Source organism: Schistocerca cancellata, chromosome 5 (genome assembly GCF_023864275.1).
Source record: "Schistocerca cancellata isolate TAMUIC-IGC-003103 chromosome 5, iqSchCanc2.1, whole genome shotgun sequence".
Classification (NCBI taxonomy): domain Eukaryota; kingdom Metazoa; phylum Arthropoda; class Insecta; order Orthoptera; family Acrididae; genus Schistocerca; species Schistocerca cancellata.
The window spans coordinates 482,879,234-482,902,688 of NC_064630.1; the positions used below are offsets into that span (position 1 = coordinate 482,879,234).

At 43.4% G+C, this 23,455-nt stretch overlaps 1 protein-coding gene across 3 annotated transcripts in view; it reads left to right on the forward strand.

Moving 5' to 3' along the window:
* Nucleotides 1-23,455, forward strand: part of LOC126188434 (segmentation protein cap'n'collar) — an 815,786-nt gene that overhangs the window by 392,497 nt on the left and 399,834 nt on the right. Inside the window, exon 1 of one of the 3 annotated variants that reach the window (XM_049930040.1) lies at nucleotides 14,985-15,051. The exons of the other annotated variants lie outside the window; for them this stretch is intronic. Within the exon in view, the coding sequence (XP_049785997.1) occupies nucleotides 15,043-15,051 (9 nt within the window). The 5' untranslated portion in view covers nucleotides 14,985-15,042. Of the gene's footprint in view, nucleotides 1-14,984; nucleotides 15,052-23,455 lie in introns of those variants that run through there. 3 annotated transcript variants of the gene reach the window in all.

Genomic DNA, 23,455 nt, shown 5'->3' on the forward strand with positions numbered 1-23,455 from the left:
ATATGTGGCACTCCGTCCCAAATGCCAAGCAGCATCAGTGGCTTACAACAATAATAGTTTTTGTTATCGGTTACATGCAGTGCAAATAGACGAAAGTTGTAATAGCGATTCTCTCCTTTAACTTCTAACCACAAAATAATTGTTATTGCGGATATTTACTTCCACACACATCTCTACATAAATTATAAGAATACGTTCCACGCGAAACACTTCAGTGTGGCTGCGAATATTCTCCCAAAGTACATAACTCATCGCAAGACCTCTCACGGCCCTTCTAGGTGACCAGCTCTAGCAGATAGGATACGGTGTTCTACCCAAAGATCCCTTTAGCTGGAGGACAAAGGCGGTGGTAGACAGAAACTGTGGATTGGCACACCTTGACTGCTCAGTAGGCAGACAGTGATCTAGGTTAGAATGTCGCACCATCATATCTAAGGTGGATAACAGAAACGAAGAGTTCGGCAAAAGCTAGAAGTTCCTATGTGGAAAGAGCTATTCTGATTTGTCTGTACTTTTTTACTACAACATGACAGTCTTGCCATGTGAATATGAAGATTCTCTCGTGTACGAGAACCGTGATAATTCCAGTATAATTGATCTTCGTACCGGAAGTGATGGAAGGCTGCTGTCATACTTTGCACATTACATCGCCTGCACTTTATAGATGTAGTCAATGTAACACCTTTACAAAATTAGCGTCTTACTTTACGTCATAGCTGTATAAACTTGACGGGGTAGTTGGCTCCACTAAAGAGAAGTGCTGGCACAAGTCCCGCCCTCCTGCTGTATACACTGACTGACAGTGCCAGGAAAACACCGAGTGCGTAGTTTTTCTCGGTAGCTCAAAACATAGCTGTGACGTCGTGTCTTTGGTACGTAGATGACATGCGATAGGCAATAAGGAGGAAAAGAAAGAGACGTGTCGTAGGTTACAAGACGGAAGTCTAGTAACTTGAAACTGTTGCAAGAATGATTTTAATGTGCAGTTTTTCAGTTTGTATCTCTTATTACTTTTCTGTATTGAAATTTCGTATTTTGCTCAGCGTGTGTGCGATGGTACGTGCTCTATGGAAAGAAAAGCGTGACAAAAAATATGCACAGGTTGTTTTGTTCACAAATTGAAACACTGACGCATTCGCACAAATAATACAGCACCTTATAATGACGGCTACAAGAATCTTTGAAACAAAGGCCCATGTTTCTTTGACATCATACAACAAAACAAAATGTTGCCAAGTGTTCCAGCGGATTCTAGATCTTCGAACTAAATTAGTATTTTGTGAGCTACCAAGTAACAAATAGGTCTACATGTGAATCGTTGAGTAGGCCAGATTTCGAAATCATGCTTCAGTGCAAAGAAACTGATGAAGTAGCATCAGTATCGCCTGATAGTAGCGACGAAATATGGTGCCAGCAAAACACTTGCGCCCTGCTGTATGCTCGAGGATTGATTCGCAGCTATTGTACCAGGGAAATGTGACGCTTCACAAACTATTTTGTATTACAGCAAGTTCGATTAACCTTTAGTTTTTGATGCTCTAACGTAGCCGTGTTTGCTACAAGCATTATGGGAACAGTCTGAGATTGTTTTTTTAAAGAAATAAATGTTTATTTGAAGGAACAGGCGGAATCAATCCCTATTTTCTTCAAGTGAGCCAACAGCTCAGGCTGGAAATGTCTTAAACAACGCCAATCCTGCGCTCGACTGAGATCATTTCCCTGTGACGTTGCCCATAGAGATGTGATTGACTGTTCCATGGCCATTGAGTTTTTCCCCAAGCATTCGCTTGTAATGCCAAAATTTTCACACGATGGGTACAATATTCGAAACCTTCACTGCTGCCGGCAAGTATGATCTGTCCGATTACCGACCCTTTGGTATAGTAGCGTGTTCTGTGGATGCTTTCATTAATGACACTCTTGCGGTCGAACTATGTGCGCTTCAGAGATCAGCATGTCTGGTACCTGTGCGAAGGACCTGAGTTCGATTTCCGGCGCTACTAGGGATTTTTCGTTGGTGGTAAGGTTGGAGCAGGGTACACTCGGCGTCGTGATGCCAATTGAGGAGTTACTTGAGTCAAAAGTAGCGGCTCCAAGGAATGGAAGAGCAGTGTGGTGATCACACGCCTCTATACCGCATCCAATGACACCATTGGCAAGGGTGACACGGCGGTCGGTCGGTCCGGATTGGTCCATAAGGGCCAGAATGTGGAGCTTTGTTGGTTAATGTAGGCTCTCAAATTTAGGTATTTTGTATATTGATTCATATGGCTTAGTCTGAGATGCTAAACGATCCACTAATGCATAGACGCCATGTAGTGTGAAGGATTACGTCACAGTAATATTATTGGAGAGTCAATACGTCGTTAGAGTTAACAACCGTGTGGAACGCCCTACAGCTATCATCTCCTATCATTACCAACTCCAATTATGATACCCGAAGCAATATACACGGAAGAGCCAAAACATTATGACCACCTGCATAATAGCGAGTTGATCTACCTTGGGACCGAAATGCAGCAGCGATTCTGCGTACCGTGATTTTCATAAGACGTTGGTAGGTTTCCGAAGCTATGTGGCACCAAATGTTTGCCCGCAGGTCACGCCATTCCAGTAAACTACGGACCAGTGGTTTGTGGGTGCGTGACGTACTGGCGCCCGATAGCGTCCCAGATGCGTTTCGTTGGCTTCAAATCAGGCGAATCTCGTGACCAGGACATCAACTTGAATTCACCATAGTTGTCCACAAACCACTATAGCACATTTTTGCCCGTGATGACTGGGTGTTGTGTGCTGTCCTTAGGTTAGTTAGGTTTAAGTAGTTCTAAGTTCTAGGGGACTGATGACCATAGATGTTAAGTCCCATAGTGCTCAGAGCCATTTGAGCCACATTCTTGCCTTGTGACGCCGACAGTTAACCTGCTGGAAAATTCCATCGCCGTCGAAAAGGACAATAAGCGCAAAGGGACGCAGGTGGTCCGCAGTAATATACACGTAGTCAGCCGCGGTCACATTGCCTTTAATTATCACCCGTAGGTCACATGGAAGCCCTGATGAATGTCCCTAATAGTGTAATACTGCGCCCACCAGTATACGTCCATGGCGTGGCGCATGTTTCGAGTGAATGTTCACCTGGATGACGGCACGTTCGGACACTTATCACCAACCTGGTGCAACAAGAAATATTCATCCGACCAGACCCACGTTAGAGCGTCGATGATCCTGAACCTACTGGAGTCGCAATGGACATATCAATGGGTCAACGTGGGAATGCACATAGGGGTCGTCTGCTGCAGAGTCTTAAGTTCAACCATATGCACTGAACGGCGTACTCCGAAAGACTTGTGCCTGCACCAGCGTTGTACTCTGTCGTCAGATTTGCCACAGATAGCTATCAATCCTGCGTTACAGAGCGGGTAAGCCTATGATCTCCACATTCTGTGACGGGGCACGAACGTCCAACACCTTGTGCCCTCCTCGTTGTTTCACCATAGACACCATAGAAGCTGACAACAATTGCACTCGAACAGCCGACCAGCTTCGCCGTTTCCGAGATGCTCGTTCGCTGGCGCCCGGCCGTAACGGTCTGCTCTATGTCAAAGTCGCTTATGTCAGTGGATTTTCCAATTTGCGGTTTGTATTGTTGTCGCTAGAGTAGCCGCGGTAGTCTAGAGGGTAGAGCACTGGACTGTGTTCCCGCAGGACCTGGTATCAGTTGCGATTAGTGGGCGGGGATTTTTCCTCGTTCCAGTCCTTCCAGGACGGCTACAGGTCCATTCAGCTTGCTATCAAATGAGTACCAAGGATCTTTCCAGGGGGTGTAAAAGGCAGCCAGGGTGAAGGGATTGCCATCCTCCCTCTACTGGTGTCACGGCGAAGAAAGGCTGTAGCCTAGATCACATAAGAGCTGCATTCTACCTGCAGGCGGTCACGGGGTTGTAACGCAGCTAGTTAATTACGAGATGACATTCGTTGCAATAAGGCACGCTGCCTTCCAGTGCGGTGGCTGCAGGATGGCTATAATTTTTTTTGCATTGCTCACAGCACAGCCTGTCGTGAGAACTGCATAGCGTAACATTCGGTCGATACGGAGGTTCATACCCTCTACGAATCTAAATAATCCATATTAATTATTATCCGATTTTATTCAAATTTGGTACACAGCATTTTGTTATTAATGGAACGATGCTGTCAGAATTTCAGAATTTATTTATTGTAGTTCTGGAGATAAAGAGAATTACCTAAAAGTCCTAAAACCTACGCTTGTTTTTTAAAACAAAGTTAGGAACAATAACAGATTGACCTTCATTATCATTCGAAGCCATTCCAAAGTTATCAGTGCATAAAAATCAATTAATTAGAATTTTCTTTTTAAAACTTTAGTCGCTGTGCATTACATTATACAAAAATCGGTCATAATTATTATTTTATTATATTTTGCTGTTTGAGTGCGTGAGACTGATTGAGAGAGTGTAAGTGGGACATAGGTTAAAATTTAATGTTTCATTTTTCGTAAAACCTTGTACAAACGAACCGTGGGAAAATTGTGTTGCAAACACGATTTAGGTGACGTATGTCGGTGTGTGCTTGCTTTTGTATAAAAGTAGCCAGAATGGAAGTTACCTCGCTTGGGCATGGGTGTGTGTCTGTTGTCCTTAGCGTAAGTTAGTTTAAGGTTAGACTAAGTAGTGTGTATGCTTAGGGACCGATGACCTCTGCAGTTTGGTCCCATAAAACCTTACCATAAATTTCCAAATGGAAGTTAGAGGCGGAATACGTTTACTCATCAATTTGAAGAATATTTTGCACTTCGTTTATTTTGATTAAACAAAATACAATAATTTGAAGTTTTGCTGACATTAATTACTGTCCAATTAGTGACTGGATAAGGCAAGATTCGCCGCGAGAATGATCTGGATGGAACGTTCTGATTGGTCGTTTAGATCAACAGCCAATCAGAATTAAGCTGTTCCTGCGCGAAAAGAGGAGCGGCCATATAGGAGAGTACCTCGAGAAGAGTCGTTTGCTAGCCGTTCTACGGAAACGATGTCAGATCGCTCCTTAAAAATACTCTGCAAGATGAGGAAATAGTGAGCTAATTTCGGTTCGAACATATCGTGACCGAAGCGATTGGAGTTACGAACATGTTAATGATAGTTTGGTGTTTCTAAATTAAATAGTTTGAGAGATATGAGCGTGTGAACTTTATGGTCGTAGTAACACCTCTGCGTGGCGCGTCTCGTGCTCTGTACGGAACATTTTGGCGAGCACCTCTTACGAAGAAGACCACTGAAACGACCGAATGTTTAACTCGCGAATAGTTGTGGGTCTGTGACTGGTAGAACGTGAAAATTAATCAGGTCGGACTTACTGAATTCTGGCTGCTTTTCGAGTGAATATTTGTTGTACAGACAGTGAACTTTGAATGATAACGTTTTACCATATTAAATACGGACTTGATAGCCATTTCATGTGTTTCAATATGAATAAAAAGGAGAGTTAATCTAATTTTAAACGCTTTCCTGCAAGTAGACTGAAGATCCCGAACGCCCGATCTTTTAATCATGAACTTTCAGGAACAGACTTTAAATTAGAGTTCACGGCCTCTGTGTGGTAGGTATTAGGTGGTGGTTTCATCAACGTTGCTTTAGACTGCCTAGCACGTATCTGCTATCACAGAGTGAAGGGACATCGGCAAGAATCCTATCGAGGTAGGTGGACTGAACGATAGCGTTACCTGAAACGTAGACGATCCCCCCCCCCCCCTCCCCCGTCGCATTGTCACAGACAATTTTTTTATTGTCACTAGAATGATACCTTCTTGGGACTTTGCCATAATACGAGGAGCCTTCAATAAAAAATGCAACACATTTTTTTCTGAAAGCACAATTCCAATACACCTTATTATTCCCCACCTTTTCGGCTTCAAAATCCTGTTTTTCAACATAATCTCCGTTCAGTGAGACAGCCTTACGCCATCTTACTGGGATGATGGAGGAGGTGGGGAGCTGTATGCCCACGTGGTACCACTCTACTGATCGACGTCGGAGCCAATGTCTTGCTGCATCAATGGCCTCCCCATTATCCACGTACTGCTTCCGGGCTGTAGCGTGGATGAGGAAGAACTCTCTAGTGACGTTTTGTAGGCTTCTCACGGGTTGTTTCACTGCCAGGTCTCCGTAGACATTGTGCAAGCACCTCTGAATGTCTGTTATGCTCAGGTTTTCCGCCAAAAGAAATTCAATGACAACTCTCGCCTTCCGTTAGAGACGCCTTTTTGAAGGCTATTTATAGCGCCTCCACGTATCCGAACTTCAAGAAACTATAGGAGCTGAAGCTGAAACATCCCACAATGTCTCGCAACAAATTCCGCATTTATTCAACAGAATAATAAATGAAAAGCACCAGTTTGCTTTTGTTCTACAATATTACACTCCTGGAAATTGAAATAAGAACACCGTGAATTCATTGTCACAGGAAGGGGAAACTTTATTGACACATTCCTGGGGTCAGATACATCACATGATCACACTGACAGAACCACAGGCACATAGACACAGGCAACAGAGCATGCACTATGTCGGCACTAGTACAGTGTATATCCACCTTTCGCAGCAATGCTGGCTGCTATTCTCCCATGGAGACGATCGTAGAGATGCTGGATGTAGTCCTGTGGAACGGCTTGCCATGCCATTTCCACCTGGCGCCTCAGTTGGACCAGCGTTCGTGCTGGACGTGCAGACCGCGTGAGACGACGCTTCATCCAGTCCCAAACAGGCTCAATGGGGGACAGATCCGGAGATCTTGCTGGCCAGGGTAGTTGACTTACACCTTCTAGAGCACGTTGGGTGGCACGGGATACATGCGGACGTGTATTGTCGTGTTGGAACAGCAAGTTCCCTTGCCGGTCTAGGAATGGTAGAACGATGGGTTCGATGACGGTTTGGATGTACCGTGCACTATTCAGTGTCCCCTCGACGATCACCAGTGGTGTACGGCCAGTGTAGGAGATCGCTCCCCACACCATGATGCCGGGTGTTGGCCCTGTGTGCCTCGGTCGTATGCAGTCCTGATTGTGGCGCTCACCTGCACGGCGCCAAACACGCATACGACCATCATTGGCACCAAGGCAGAAGCGACTCTCATCGCTGAAGACGACACGTCTCCATTCACGCCTGTCGCGACACCACTGGAGGCGGGCTGCACGATGTTGGGGCGTGAGCGGAAGACGGCCTAACGGTGTGCGGGACCGTAGCCCAGCTTCATGGAGACGGTTGCGAATGGTCCTCGCCGATACCCCAGGAGCAACAGTGTCCCTAATTTGCTGGGAAGTGGCGGTGCGGTCCCCTACGGCACTGCGTAGGATCCTACGGTCTTGGCGTGCATCCGTGCGTCGCTGCGGTCCGGTCCCAGGTCGACGGGCACGTGCACCTTCCGCCGACCACTGGCGACAACATCGATGTACTGTGGAGACCTCACGCCCCACGTGTTGAGCAATTCGGCGGTACGTCCACCCGGCCTCCCGCATGCCCACTATACGCCCTCGCTCAAAGTCCGTCAACTGCACATACGGTTCACGTCCACGCTGTCGCGGCATGCTACCAGTGTTAAAGACTGCGATGGAGCTCCGTATGCCACGGCAAACTGTCTGACACTGACGGCGGCGGTGCACAAATGCTGCGCAGCTAGCGCCATTCGACGGCCAACACCGCGGTTCCTGGTGTGTCCGCTGTGCCGTGCGTGTGATCATTGCTTGTACAGCCCTCTCGCAGTGTCCGGAGCAAGTATGGTGGGTCTGACACACCGGTGTCAATGTGTTCTTTTTTCCATTTCCAGGAGTGTATTTTTATTGCTAACCGGTTTTCGGCTTACAAGGCCATCTTCAGGCATTTACTGAGTATTATCACCAAAGAAGTTAAATGTTAGCAGACAACATTGGAAGAGAAGTAACACATCTAGAGTGAAGTAGAAACATACAGTGAGTAACATCTTTGCAATGAAATAGTAAAAACTGAACAGTACATAAATAACAATGGAGTTGACAGGGAAACCTTTAGCACATAATAAGAATAGCATGCCTACATAACAGTTTCTATTGATAAACAAAACTATTGAAATAAGATAAAAATTAGTACTAGGCAAGGCTACATCAAGAGGTATGAAACATGGAGAGTGATACACAACCAATTAAAATAAATAAATAAATAAATAAAAGGAAGAGACAGTTTTCAATGTAAATACAGAATACACGAGGAAATTAAGCCATATCAAGACGATAAACAGAAATTAATAAATGCAGGGAAATTGAGGTGTTTGAGGGAACCTACAGTTTGAGAGTGTGGTGGTACTGCATTTTAACATGAACATTATAATCAAAGCAGTGGCTGTATACCAGTTTACATTAAATAAATGAGCAAAGTAAAACATGAACAGTATTTGATGAGACAACTACAAGGGGAGTGAAACATATTATTTCAATAGTTTTGTTTATCAATAGAAACTGTTATGTAGGCATGCTATTCTTATTTTGTGCTAAAGGTTTCCCTGTCAACTCTATTGTTATTTATGTACTGTTCAGTTTTTACTATTTCATTGCAAAGATGTTACTCACTGTATGTTTCTACTTCACTCTAGATGTGTTACTTCTCTTCCAGTGTTGTCTGCTAACATTTAACTTCTTTGGTGATAATACTCAGTAAATGCCTGAAGATGGCCTTGTAAGCCGAAAACGGGTTAGCAATAAAAATAATATTGTAGAACAAAAGCAAACTGGTGCTTTTCATTTATTATTATAATGTTGTTCTACCAAGAACCGACGGAAGATTCTGTTAATATTCAACAGAAATTGACCGAGAAAAAAGATGTGCTGCATTACTTATCGAACGTCCCTCGTATTTTGTCTCATCAGTGCGTATGTACTATCTATCACTCCTCCGTACTTAGGTATTACAATTTTGTCAGTTACTATCGGGGTCAAATCAAGAAAATTTTCCACGGTAAATACAAACATATTTTGGTCCCATAACTAGTTCTATCGACGTTGTTGTGCTGCTTTTGAGGATAGGCAATTTGTCCTGCGAGTTTGGACCACAGCAGTTCCAGGATGGTGAAAATAAAATGAAATCAAGAAATAGTTATTTATTTGTAGAGTTCTAAAAAAAAGATTGCGATGCTGAAATGGAAAAGAAAATACTTAATTATCAAACTGCATCTTAGAACTGGATAGTTTATGAAAAAGCTACAGGGAACAATGAGGGGAGTTTCCATTATAGTTAAAAGACGGAAATGACGTGAATTGCATATTCACCCTATTTCCGTCGTTTAACTGTGATAGAAGCTGCCCCCATTGAAATAGCATGTAGTTTGAATCACCATGTGGAGGTATCACAGTATCAAATATGTGTACGTGAAATCATTCTGCCAACAGAAAGAAAAGGGTGATTATTTAAGGCGAAAATTTAGGCTCATAATTTCATCACCACCAAACTGATGCAGAAGTAATGTCTTTGAAACTTAACGGTACGAGGGAAGACACTGGCTGGAAAAAGAGTTCGTTTCTCTAGAAAACGAAAGCAGTGCGTTTTTAATGCTGTAAACGAAGCAGTGATATGATATTAAAACTGCCGAGCGAAGAAAGAAATTCTTGATGACTTTTCAATACTGTAATTCGATATGCCAATGTTACGGACTGCCTTGAACTTAATCTAGACAAATTGGGAATTTTATGTATTAGAATGATTCTTGCAGTAAGTAATGCTGGTAATAAAAAGTAACTTCGCTATCTTGCAGTATGGACGTGCTTGTCGGGTGCAGATGAAAACGGCTGAACTTAATTCCTGCTATCGTAACGCCAATATAGACTTCTCCGTATTCCAGAGAGCTGAGGATTTGCTAAAACTAGTCAGCGTGGTGAGCATCACTGCAAGTCTGACGCAATACGTAGCAAGCTTACGAAATGCCGCGCTGCAATCGTTGGACGCCAGAACAAGAAGCATTGCAGTGCACGTATCGAGAAATGAAAGGTAGCCGTAAGACGATATGTCAAGTTGTTCGTGGAATCACTACAAGCTACAAACCCTTATGTAATAACAGTCACGATGAAAACTGAAAGATGCTACTTTTAAAGAATCATGTTCTTTCCAGGAAATAATAGAGTTGTAGCAGTTAACATTTGGTACGTTTGCGTTAGTTTCAGCGAAGTGATATTAATGTAATAACAAAGGGAATCAGATACGATATATACTACTGAGTCAGTGATACCCTTTTCGAGTCCATCCATCTCTATCAACTAGGAAAATTTGTGAAAGTGCATATGTGTGAGCGAACTTTTGCTAGTTTGGCATGTGGTCGCGGGGGGGGGGGGGGGGGGGGGGGGGGGAGAGGAGGGGAGGGGAGAGAAAAATATCTGGGAAACAGGTTATTGGAAGTTTAGACACCCTACTGGATTCATTACATATCTGCTGTATCAGCAATGGACTGATGTCTCTCCTCATGCGAAAGATTGCTTATCAGTATTTGTAAAGACCAAGACCGCTCTCCTAGAAAATTCCGCATCGTCCAATGAATTCATGATGAGTTTAAGGTAATTAGTACTAAATAAATGCTAAAAGTTGCAACAACTACTCGTATTGCAGGCAATCCTGCATTAGTGTATGAAACAGGGAAAAAGCTATTAACATTACAGCCAAGTATCGAGCTCTCAGTAGTGTATTGTCATGATAACAAAAATGAAGCTTTTGGCATTCCTGCTAATCATTTTTAATCAGGTTTTAATGTTCTTTAATAGCTTATAGTGATTGCTCTTTCAGATGTCACTATTTCACATGAGTAGATCTGTAGCTCAGTTTTTATAAGAGCCAAATTGTACCATGTAATGTGATCAGAGGAAACAGTGGACTTCTCTTTAGGAAACATAGCAGTCTAAATATGGAGGTAAACATTAAGCAAGGGGATAAACTACAGACGGTATTGACAGGAAAAGGAACAAACAAGTTAAAAGGAACAAACAAATTAATGTCAACATGTGTCTAGAAATGGGCAGTGAGCCTGAAATAAGTGTTACTGCTTCATCGTCTTGTGTTGGACTGCAGTGGAAGTGATCTGCAGCTGTTCCGTAGACTCCTCAGGACGTATTGGAAAATAAAATCGTTGCTTAGCTTGACCGAACTATTAATTACCTATTCTGTGGAATGCGACCTGATGAGTGTTCGACACTCAACTAGTTGAGCCGTGTTCAATCCTTTAGTAACTATAGCGTACCTAATTCTTGGATATAACAAAATCTATATATTCCTCTGCAAATATTGAGAGTCACAAGCTACAAACACTGGTCCCAGACGGGACTTGTATTCCGGGTAGTGCGCGGTTTTGTTCTCTTGCAGAATGCCAAGTCCTGTGCTACCGCATCCAGGTATACTTACATACTCCGCAAGCCACTAGCAGTGCATAGTGGGTGAACGCTAGGCGTGATGTCGACAGTGTGAAGGTAGTCCCAACTGGAAACATCAGCTCGGTGTTGGGTGTTGGTTGTTGGTTGTTGGTTGTTGTTGTTGTTGTTGTTGTTGTTGTTGTTGTGGTGGTGGTGGTGGTGGTGGTGGTGGTGGTGGTGGTGTTTACTTATAACAGCCTTGAATGCTTATTACGTCTAGTGGATCAAAAGTGCGGAAGGTGGCTGAGATAATCAGTTTTAATGCGTCCTAATACTTCAGCAGGTATACACACAGCACTCTCTGCGCGCCTTGTATTTGCCACTGACCTTGGCAGAGAGGCAAAGAATCATCCGGTTGTTGACATAACTTCCGTGTGCGGTCCACAAGTTTTTGGTTGCATTCTGAAACTATTTTTTTAGCCCATTGCAAGAAAATCAGTGAGAAGAAAGCGTAACCCTTCAGATAGGTGAAACCAACTTCACCCGTCTCGGTACAAGGCCCAGGACTGCTCGCTTCTACCCACTGCTTTCTTTGCTGTCTCATTTCTAGGGTGAAATAGACTACGTAGTTTCGCCCAAGCTAATAGATCAATGAATCAGAACAGTTTATTATTTTTTAAAACTGGCCTCGGTCTGTGATTTGGTGAACGCTGTCTCAGATCATATAAAGATGGTGATCATACGCTGGGGTGAAAAACTCGAGGACGAAAGTAACTTTCGCATGATGTGTCACTGCCAAGTAACATAACTCTATAAAACGTGGACCATTCATAGAAACAACTGCTATAGTATAGTATAGAAGGTAATGCAAAGAAATATGCAATGAGACGAACAGAAATGACACTTTTATTCAAAGACAATAATTGCAATGAAGTCACCGCGATTTATGATGGTCCCCTTGGACATTACACGATGCGGGACATAGTTCTTAGTACGGTGTGTGATCACCACGGACAGAAATACCCGGCAACGCGGTTGGTAAGGACTTCTTGTGATAGGGCGTCCCATTGCTCCATCAGCACGACTGACGACTGCTGGATGATCAAGGGTGCATGTGAACGTCCTGAATTACATCTCACCAACACATCCCACACGTGCTCGATAGGATTTAAGTCGGTGGAACACCCAGGCCAGGTCATTCACGGGATATCTTCTCGTTGCAAGAGCTCGTGCGCCTGCGCTGTTCGATGCGGTCGCGCATTGTCATCCATAGACATGAAGTTACGGCCGAATGCACTGCTGAAAAGACACACTTGGGGAAGGAGTACTGTGTTACAGTAACGTTGATAGTGTGACAGTAACGTTGACCGTTGAGTGCACGGTGTTTAAAGATTTGGATGCCATCATGTCCATGCAACATTATGCCTCCCCACACCCTAATACCTAGGCTGTCAAAACGATCGTGTTCGACAATGTGGTATTACGTGGTTCCACTTCGAGCCACATGTGGATACGTCCAGTATTGTGGAAAAGGATCGATTTGGTGGTCGAGGTGTTATGGTTTGGAAAAGCATAATATTGTTGCAAAGACATGCTAAACTCCAAATGTCTGAACACGGTACACTTACCAGTCAACGTTCTTATGACACTGTATCCCTTCCACATGTGCATCTTTCCGTGATTTATTTTTATGGATGACGATGCGCGACCGCGTCGATCTGCGCAGGCGAAGGAATGTTGGAGCAAACGGATACTTGGCGAGTGGACTGGCCTGCTCGTTCCTGCCACTTCATTCCCTTCAAGCAGGTGTGGGATGCGTTATGGGGGGGGGGGACTTGTTGCAGGACGTCCAGGTGCACCAGCAGTTGTCATCCACGCTGGTGAAGGAATGTAACGCCTTACCACAAGAACTCTTTATCAGCCTTGTGACTAGCATGGGAAACCTTGAAGATCATGGATTGCCGTCCGCGGTGATCACACACCCTACTAACAAGGGAACCTCCCCATCGCACCACCCTCAGATTTAGTTATAAGTTGGCACAGTGGATAGGACTTGAAAAACTGAACACAGATCAATCGAGAAAACAGGAAGAAGTTGTGTGGAACTATGAAAAAAATAATCAAAATATACAAATTGAGTAGTCCATGTGCAAGATAGGCAACATCAAGGATAATGTGAGCTCAGGAGCGCCGTGGTCCTGTGGTTAGCGTGAGCTGCTGAGGAATGAGAGGTCCTTGGTTAAGTCTTCCTTGGAGTGAAAAGTTTAATTTTTTATTTTCAGACAATTATCAAAGTTCAGGCACTCACACATAATCAACTTCGCTCTCCAAAATTCCAGGACATGTTCAGATTTGCTTGGACATACGCAGGATTTGACGGTCTACACACGGAAAAATTTGAAAATGTTAAAAACATATGTTTTGACGGAGCACAGGGAAAACTGTGCGACTGTGAAACTATTTCATTCATTTGTTGCAGTTTATGTGACAAACCCTTATGTTTTCGTCACATTTTTGGGAGTGTTTATCACATCCACAAGAAAATCTAAATCGGGCAAAGTAGAAGAACCTTTTTATCCATTCGACAACTGCACAAGTTAGGTGGGTCGACAACGTATTACTGTCATGTGACGCACATGCCGTCACCAGTGTCGTATAGAATATATCAGACGTGTTTTCCTGTGGTCGAATCGGTTGACCTATGACCTTGCGATCAAATGTTTTCGGTTCCCATTGGAGAGGCATGTCCTTTCGTCTACTAATCGCAAGGTTTTGCGGTGCGGTCGCAAAACACAGACACTAAACTTATTACAGTGAACAGAGACGTCAATGAAGGAACGGACAGATCATAACTTTGCGAAAATAAATAAAGTAAACTTTTCACTCGGGGGAAGACTTGAATCAAGGACCTCTCCTTCCGCAGCTGCTCACGCTAACCACGGGACCACGGCGCTCCTGAGCTCACATTATCCTTGATGTTGCCTATCTTGCGCATGGACTACTCAGTTTGTATATTTTGCTTATTTTTTTCATAGTTCCACACAACTTCTTCCTGTTTTCTCGGTTGATCTGTGTTCAGTTTTTCAAGGCCTATCCACTGTGCCAACTTATAACTAAACCTAAGGGGGGTGCGATGGGGAGGTTCCCTTGTTAGAACTACTTCAACCTCACTAACCCAAGTACATGACACACATCCATGTGCCCGAGGCAGGATTCGAACCTGCGACCGTAGCGGTCGTGCGGTTCCAGACTGAAGCGCCTAGAACCGCTCGGCCACGCCGGCCGGCTTACTTTGGTTTCCTACTGTCTATTCTGTAGTAGTTCTTCTGTGTATGGTCCAAATTTCATTGAGCTATGTTACTTGTCAGTGACACATCATGCGAAAGTTGTTTTCGTCGTTACGTTTTGCACACCGGTGCTGCCGAAACATTGGGCGGTTCATGCGATTAACGATCCCGGACACTCGGTAAGCACACAGGTACGGGCCAGTGTAAAAAGCGACGCGCAACAATGTGTACGGCTGTCGGCTGACTTGTCGGGAGCGCGTCGCCGCGTGACTAGCGTGGGCGTCACGGCTGGGGCTGCCTCGCGGCCGGCCGCGCCGCGGCGCGTCAGTCGCACGCGGGAAGCGTCGCCAGCCGCCACGCAGTAGCCGCACGGCGCCGCGCCCCAGCATGGTCGTGGTGAGTACATCGGCTGCGCCACGTGCCCCTCCGCTCGTGGAGGGGGTTGGGGAGGGAGACGCGCGGCCTTCAAACATCGGGTCGCCATTCGCCAGGTGCGCGCAGCGGCTGCTGCATCTGGAGCTGCGCGCACCTGTACCCACGTCAGATACTCTCTCGATTCGTTTAGTGATCTGTTTTGGCATGAGACTGACAGTACCGACAAGTAGAAGAGCGCTGAACTTCACATAGATACACACACTATCGATTAGCTGATAATCAATATGACTAAACCTGATAAAAGATCTTCGGTTTGCGCCACTTCGCCGACTTGTCATTGCACTGCTTATTAATTGAAGCAGCTTCCCGTTGAGGTTCACTACGCTCAGTGAACAGTTTTCAGTCCAGAAAAATCCGAGGACATTTTCGGGAATTCAGCCTTGTTTCTATACTTCTTGATCTATCTAGTCTAATCACTACAACACAAGGGCGTCCATCCGACAGTGTGAAGAGAGGGGTGGGGATTGTTCATGGGGGTTTGAAGAATTTTTAATATTTTGGAAGACAAATGCCGACTTATCTACATCTACATGATTACTTTGCAATCACAATTAAGTGACTGGCTGAGGATTTTTCGAACCACCTTCAAGCTATTTCTCTACCGGTCCTCTCTCGAACAGAGCACGGGAAAAGCGAATACTTAAATCTTTCCTTGCGAGCTCTAATTTCTCTTATTTTATTATGTGATCATTCCACCCAATGTAGACGGGCACCAACAAAATATTTTCACGTTCAGAGGAGAAAGTTGGTGACTGAAATTTCAACTGAAGATCCTGTTCCAACGAAAAACGTCTTTGTTTTAATGACTGGCACTCCCATTCCTGTATCACATCAGTGGCGTCTCTCCTCTCTTTCGTGATAGTTCAAAACCAGCTGCCCTTGTTTGAGCTTTTTCGATGTCGTCCGTCAGTACTATCTGATGCGGATTCCACACCGCGGAGCAATACCCAAGAAGAGGAAGAAGAAAGGGAGGAAGGTTGGCCTTAACGTCCCGTCGACATCGAGATCATCAGACACAGAGTACAAGCTCGGATTTTATCGAGGATGAGGAAGGAAATCGGCTGTGCTCTTTCAAAGAAACCATCCCGACATTTGCCTGGGGCGATTTAGGGAAAACCTAAATCTGGATGGCCGGACGCGGGTCTGAGCCGTCGTCCACCCGAATGCGAGTCCAGTGTGCCAACCACTGTGCCACCTCGCTCGGTCCCAGAAGAAGACGTAAAAAAATGCATTTTTGCATTTTCTCGGTGTTCTGTCTGTAAATTTTTAGTCTTTGGTTTGCTTTACCCGCAGAATGGTCTATGTGATTATTCCAACCTAAATTATTCGTAATTTGTAGTCCCTAAATATTTAGTTGGATTTACAGTCTTTAGATTTCTGTGATTTTTCGTAACCGATGTACAGTTCACGACAGGCTCATTGACTTACAGCAGCCTCGCTTCTTGGTGGGTCTACAAGAATATTCAAAGAAATATTATGTTTAACACTTTTAAGGACTGAATTTGCTCAAATTCCTTCTTATTTACTCAAGAAGAAACCTAAGAAAATTAACATTTTTAGCTACGTTCGTAACTCATGAACGTACACGATGGATGGCAGCAGTAGCTTGCCATTTAGCTCCTCTGTACACCGGAGCGAATGGAAGCGAATGCGCATTCCCAGACAATTTACCAGTGTTCACTAACATTCGCTTGTATTTGTTGGTTTGTTGACTGGGAGGGGGGGGGGGGGCGAGGAGGAATCAGCGAGGTCATCAGTCCCATCGGATTAGGGAAGGACGGGGAAGGAAGTCGGCCGTGTCCTTTCAGAAGAACTATTCCGGAATTTTCCCGAAGCTATTTAGGGAAATCATGGAAAACATAAATCAGGACGGCCTGGACGCGGATTTGAGCCGCCTTCCTCGCGAATGTGAGTCCAGTGTGCTAACCACTACGCCACCTCGCGCGGTGCTTGTGTATGTGCAAAAGCTTTTACACTAGAGGAAAGGGAAGAGAACACGACGTAACGAACATAATCTATGGACATTGCGTCATTGTTTCTTCTTTTTCTTCTTCTTTTTCGCTAGTAATCTGTACACGGGATACCAACAGTGCACAGAGTATCCCAGAATGAATGGCCAACATTCAGGGATACGACTGGAACGAACTTTCCAAGGAAAAAAGTGCAGTAAACATGGGTTCTAAAATCATACCTGAAGAGCTGTAGTCACTTCATCATCTTCGATACCGTGAAACACATCTCCTCTAGTGAACAAGTGCTCATAGCTCTTAAGGTATGCATTCTAGAGCCATATTTACTAGGCATTTTTTCTTTGTTTTGGTCCATACTACCACCGCTGGAAGATGCCTACCTTACAAGCTTAGCAACACCAGTACCAGTATATGTATTCCACTGTCAGAGGCATCAGAACGATTTTGGCGTTTAACTTTCGACTCGTTCGTTTCCGGTACAGCAATCCTTACTTCAGATTTACACATTTATCCTTCCCCCTCATGCTAGAAAGTTTGTAACATCAACACGGCACCATCCTGTTTGCAAATACATTTACAGGCGTCGGCGTTTATAACTTTGGTACACTGTAGCGTCGTTGGATGGCTTTTGCGGACATGGATTCCTATTTCAAATCTTATGTTGTCACTCCCCTCGACAAGTCCTAGAAGTCTGTTACGGCAATTTCTGAACACCTTGTATACATACGACCTGTCATACAGGCTACTTGGTAAGATCTGCCACATGGTTTGCTAGAGGACAGATTTGTGATTGTGAGTAAACATTTATATTTAACATAAAAAATATCTAACGTAACCATGACACATCAGCCATTTAATGTGAGATAGATGAACGTTAGCAATGATGTCATTCGTGTATCTTTAACTGTAGTCAGCATAGTATACATATTTGCATTTACTTACTTTCAAGAAAAATTACTGTGCTTTTCCTTTTTAATAAAAAGAATTACAAAGATTGTTCTTATTCCCCTCTGATGCAAGCATCTAATGAATTTATCGCGTTCTCGCGTCCCCAGTAGGAGATTTGAGTGCTTAGGCAATTTTCTGCGAATTATATTTCTTTTGCTTCGATGTTCGTGCTGTGGACATCTTCGATCCCGGAAGCATATATAATATCTACATTCTTGTATCAGCAGTATTACATTCTCTTAGGCCAACTCCATCGCTCACGCAACTCATGTCAACAGCTACAGAGTACAGAAGTATAGAAAGAGTGCAGGCGAAAGCTTTCTGCTCTGCTAGCGCCGAAGCAGAAGGTACGTGAACTTATGACGGTTCGCTAAAAGAACGACAACCAGAGGAACACGAACGAGTGCAAACCGAACACGTCCGCATACCGTTTGTTCACGCCCGCCTAGCATTTACGCCAGAGAAACTTCTCGCTCACTGTTGCACGTTCGCATCGGTGTAAAGAGAACTTAACAACATAACATTCTATTACTTTTCTTCAGTACTCGCCTTAGTGAACAAGGCAGGGCTTACATCTGATCCATTCGCTGACACTATTAGTATAAATTATTTTCATAAGATTACACATTTTGGTGTCATGTGGGAGCTGAATGATGCTGCATGCGGTTCCTACTACTGATTGTAGTCCTTGCAAAATGTTTTAAGAATATTCTACACAACTTGACACAAGGTGCCAAGAAGTTACGCAGTATAAGTATGAATTTTGTTGCCTTGGTTCACGTAGGTGGCTGCTGATTACTTAGCAACTTTGTTCTGACTTCCTGTCACTTCCCATTCTGCCTCCCAGCGCGCCTGTTGAATTTTATCTTCGTTCTGATCCTGAATGTGGTTATGTGGGAATCCTTATATTAGTTTGAAGTACAATATTATGATCGTGTAACGAGAGTTTTAGTCGGCACTGTGGAATCCATCCTTGTCGACTTTAAAGGACATGGAGGATGGGTTGAAATCTATGCCCAGAGTAACTTGGCAAATAGACTACAGATAAAGACTAACATAATCGACCAGAGGTTGAGTACACTGTTAATATCACTTATGGAGGTCATAGAAGACTCAGTAAAATTTTACTTAGGTGCGAAATTTGTACTACAAGAAAACGTAATATTAAAGAAAAGTATATGACAATATTAACATTAAAAATACTATAATGATGTTCAATAGATTTTAGATATACCTTAGTTATTTCCCTTTCCTGCGCTCCAAATGCAACGCGTTTGCGTTCATTTACAATGAAGGTGTATTTCGGGGTTTTTACCAGAGAAATGTTTTCCTCATCGTGATATTTCTGTGTCGCCCTCTTGAGAGATGTTCATATCTAATTTGAGAACTACGTCTTTGTGACGTTTTATATGATACACGCTAAGCGTCATAATTGGCAAATGGGCGTTTAGCGTCTGAAACATTCTCGCTGACAGACGACGTTCGACTGTCCAGCTAGTAGCAATAGTTCTTGCATTTGGTAATGAGGTATTCATGTCAACACGTAATCTACGTACATATGGAAGGTAAACCAAAATTTTACGTCCTGTCGATGACGATGCACAGGATAAGCCTATTGAAAGAAACCACTCCGGAATTCACCAATAGCAATATGGAGAAACAAAGAAAGTGTAAAAATACGGGTGGCCGAACGGAATCTGCTCCGCGTTGGTCTCCAGATGCGTGTTCAGTTCCTAAACCACTGCGATACATTTCTCTGTTTGTAAATATGGAATCGGAGGCATGCCATAAATAAAAGCATTGGAAGGATTTCTGAAATATCACTACTGTGTAGACAACATACCAGATATTGATCTACATCAGCCCATAATGATTCATTCAAGTTACCGCTACGAACGACACACTTGTTTTGTTTTTTACAAATGCTAAAACATCTTGCGTTTTGATTCCTGTTTCTTCATTTTTTTATGTATGCAATAATGAGGCCCCGTGATGTAAATTTGCGCGTGAAGAAAGACATAGTGACCAACGGAGACAACATATCATTTGTCCCATTCTTCTTCCTCAAAGTTAATTTTTTTATGCGGTCTGCCTTGACGCATTTCATAAAACATTAACATTCAAGCACGACGTAGCAGTTTTTCTTTCTGTGGCTGGTGTATGTACTCAGCTGTTTGTCGGAAGGTCCAGTTTCTTCCCTACCACACTGTCCTTATCGCCCTGTTTTAATCTTAGTTCATAGGTCATAAGGCCATAGATACATACAGAACAATGGAAACATTTTTCGTTTCTTGCCGTAATCTTATGGAAAAGGTATGACACAAGAATTTTGTGTCTCGTAATTACTGACGAATTTAATGGAACTGCTTCGTCAAGTAACTCCATGTAAATCAAATTTATCTTATTCATTTTGTATTTGATCTTGTGCTCTTATTGGGGCCATTGTTTGACGGAAGGAGGAAGATTCTGGACCATCTCGCCGATGAAAAGTGGATCATTATGGACGCCTCTCCAGCTGTGTTCCTTGCGCGAGTGGTAAGTCTCTCAACCATGACATTGCGTAATAAATCATCCGCCTACACTGATTTCCGAAAACCACCGCGCATCACGAGAAATCAGGCGTCTTAACATCAAGACAGAACGAATCATTCACAAGAACGGAATCGCCTCCATCGTTACTGTCGGAATCACTTGTAAACACTGCCGCCTTATAATGATGTCACTGGAATCGTCCTCGGAACTCCTAAAAACATTCAATCACACACTCATCCGGATCTCCAGTCTCGCTAGGAACATCTCAATGATAGTCGTCAGAAACCTTCAAAGTTTTTTTCAGATTCGTTCATTTCCTTCAGTTTTCTGAATAGGGCCATCTCTAAAAGCAGGAGGAACTCCAAGACGAAAATAGTAACCATTTAATATTTCAAAATACAATCAAAAAGCTACACAGCAAAAAAAGAAGGCAGTAAAGTTTGTTATATTGACCATTAGCGTAAAGGCCTAAAATGACGAGGTAATTAAAATGTATCACAGCAGACGGCATCTGCAGACAGCGCGTAGAAAACACGAGTTATCTCGAGATCTGTCCGAAAAGAATGGCGCACGAAACACGAGTAAACTCGGGATCCACCCCCAGTATGGTAACTACTGTGCCAACGTACTTATTAATGGGGTGATGACACATATGACGGCAAGGAGAACCTAATATAAATATAGTTTCAGTAAATGGTTGAAACTTTTCAAACTTTTGCCGTCACGAATTATAGCATCTATGGTGTAATGGGAGGACACACGGAAACAGTTGACTATTCCACGGGCTAATACCGATCTATGTACCAATACATTTCAGAAAACTGAAGAAGCTTTACAATAAACAATGCCAAACATGTATGGCAAAAATTAGAAACTTTCATTCCATGGTGCGTTAGACCTTTCATTGAACTTCCTATCTTCAAGGTACAATGAGCTTCACTGCAAAGCTCTAACAATCCCCTAAGTACGCAGATGAACACCAGGGATTACAGCCTAGAGCAAGAAAAAATTGAAAATAGACAATATCCAGTTGTCGGTTTCTCTAATTTTACAAGTGTAGCCAAACCAAAACAACATCTGTAGGACGAAAAACCAGTCCAGAGTTGTGAATTTTTATTTTTTATTCACTCGTTGACTAGTTTCGGGCCAAGAACCATTTTCAAATCATCGCAACAGGGTCAAAAATGTGCAGTGAACATTTACAGTTAAAACAGATAACCCTAACTACTCCAGCATGCTGGAAATTCTCAAAACAACTTCTGTTGACATTCGATAAAAGAACTAAAATTAAACAAGTCTACCACTGCGTAGGGAAAATAGAAAGTGTAAAACCGCTCATAAGGCAAATTTTTATTCCGTCTGTTCTACTGAAATGAAATCGCTTGTTTTTCCCGCAAACCGATCACAGAAAATTGTGATTTGTAGCTGAAGTCTCATTTTTTGCTTTGATTAGCAGTGGACCCATCTCCCACTTCGCCTCATTGTCGTGGGACGTAATAATGAATAAACTGCCTACATAATTGATTATCAAAATATTATAGTTTCTAATATAACAGAGCCTTATAATCGACGGCGAGAGCCAAGGCGGTCGATAAGTAAACTTCCATTATTGTATCTAAACAACGGTGTATTTCCGTCTGCATCTGTGATACATGATTGGTATTTTGCTCTGTGATGTTTGAAGAATCGGTGACCTTGTCTGTCAACGCGTCACCCATATGAAAGGGTCGTCAGCGATAGCTTATATGATCGTATCGCGGAACGACGCAAATGGAATGGCTGGCGGCATTTAGTGACGAGAGAATCTCGTAGATGGCAGTTGCGTAGCGACTGGCGCACCACGCTGCAGCTTCTAACCGCTAGATGGCAGAGGTGTGCCTGGCGGGAGAACAGTTGCGTAATGGGACGCTTTTGGTACGGATTTGTTTGTCGATGTTACAGCAGGCTTATCGTACTTCTCGGCAGCTTCATAAACAGGCTCTCAGAATTGCTGGCTCTCTGGACGAAACGAGCTGTTGGTCGACAGTATTTTTTTTTATTTATTTGGAATAGATGGGTTACAGTAGGCCTAACAAAATAGCACGTGTTCTGAATTGTGCTATAGTGAGGTTTTGTTACTTTTTACTTTTCTGATTGGAAAAAATATATTTGTTCGTCGCCTTGTCAAAATTGCTAATAATCCAACCGTGCAACTTCGACAGCCCTAAAAAGTTAGGTTGTAGTCGTATAAACCACTTACCTATCACACCCTCGGTATAACGTACTATTTGTAAAGTCAGAAGTAAAATAGTTCTAGTTTATTGAGCACAGCGGTATAGACGTTGTTTACATCAACAGTATCTAACTTTTTTCCGTTACGAAAGGTGTAAGACAGGTATTACCGCCATCGGAACGATCTCGGGCTTCTAGAAACGAAGCCTCTCTCTCTCTCTCTCTCTCTCTCTCTCTCTCTCTCTCTATCTATCTATCTATCTCTTAAGTCAGTGTTCGCCGAAAAGTGACTTATCGAGTCACCAGTTGTTACAAATAGTGCGACATTTTGCTGATTGGCATCTGTCTTTGGTTCGTTGGCTGATGTATGTGTGACGATTTTTGTGACGTGTCTCCTGCACAACTGTGTGGCATTATCAAAGCTTTACCGTCTATTGCTGATGAAGCTTTGACAATGCCTGCCACTCATGCTGGCGAAACGTCACAAAGATATTTTTGAAAGATGTAACCGCATTTGACTGTACAGCAGGTTTTATTCGGCAATCTAGATTTCTGCCTTAGGCCCTTTCCAAGTGTTAACAAGTATCAAAAATCATTAAACTTGAGCAGAGCACAAGCCACCGTCAAAATACGTATGTGCATATACTGTGACTTCCGTTCTACCCAAGTCCAATGATTTTTGATAATTGTAACACTTAAAAACC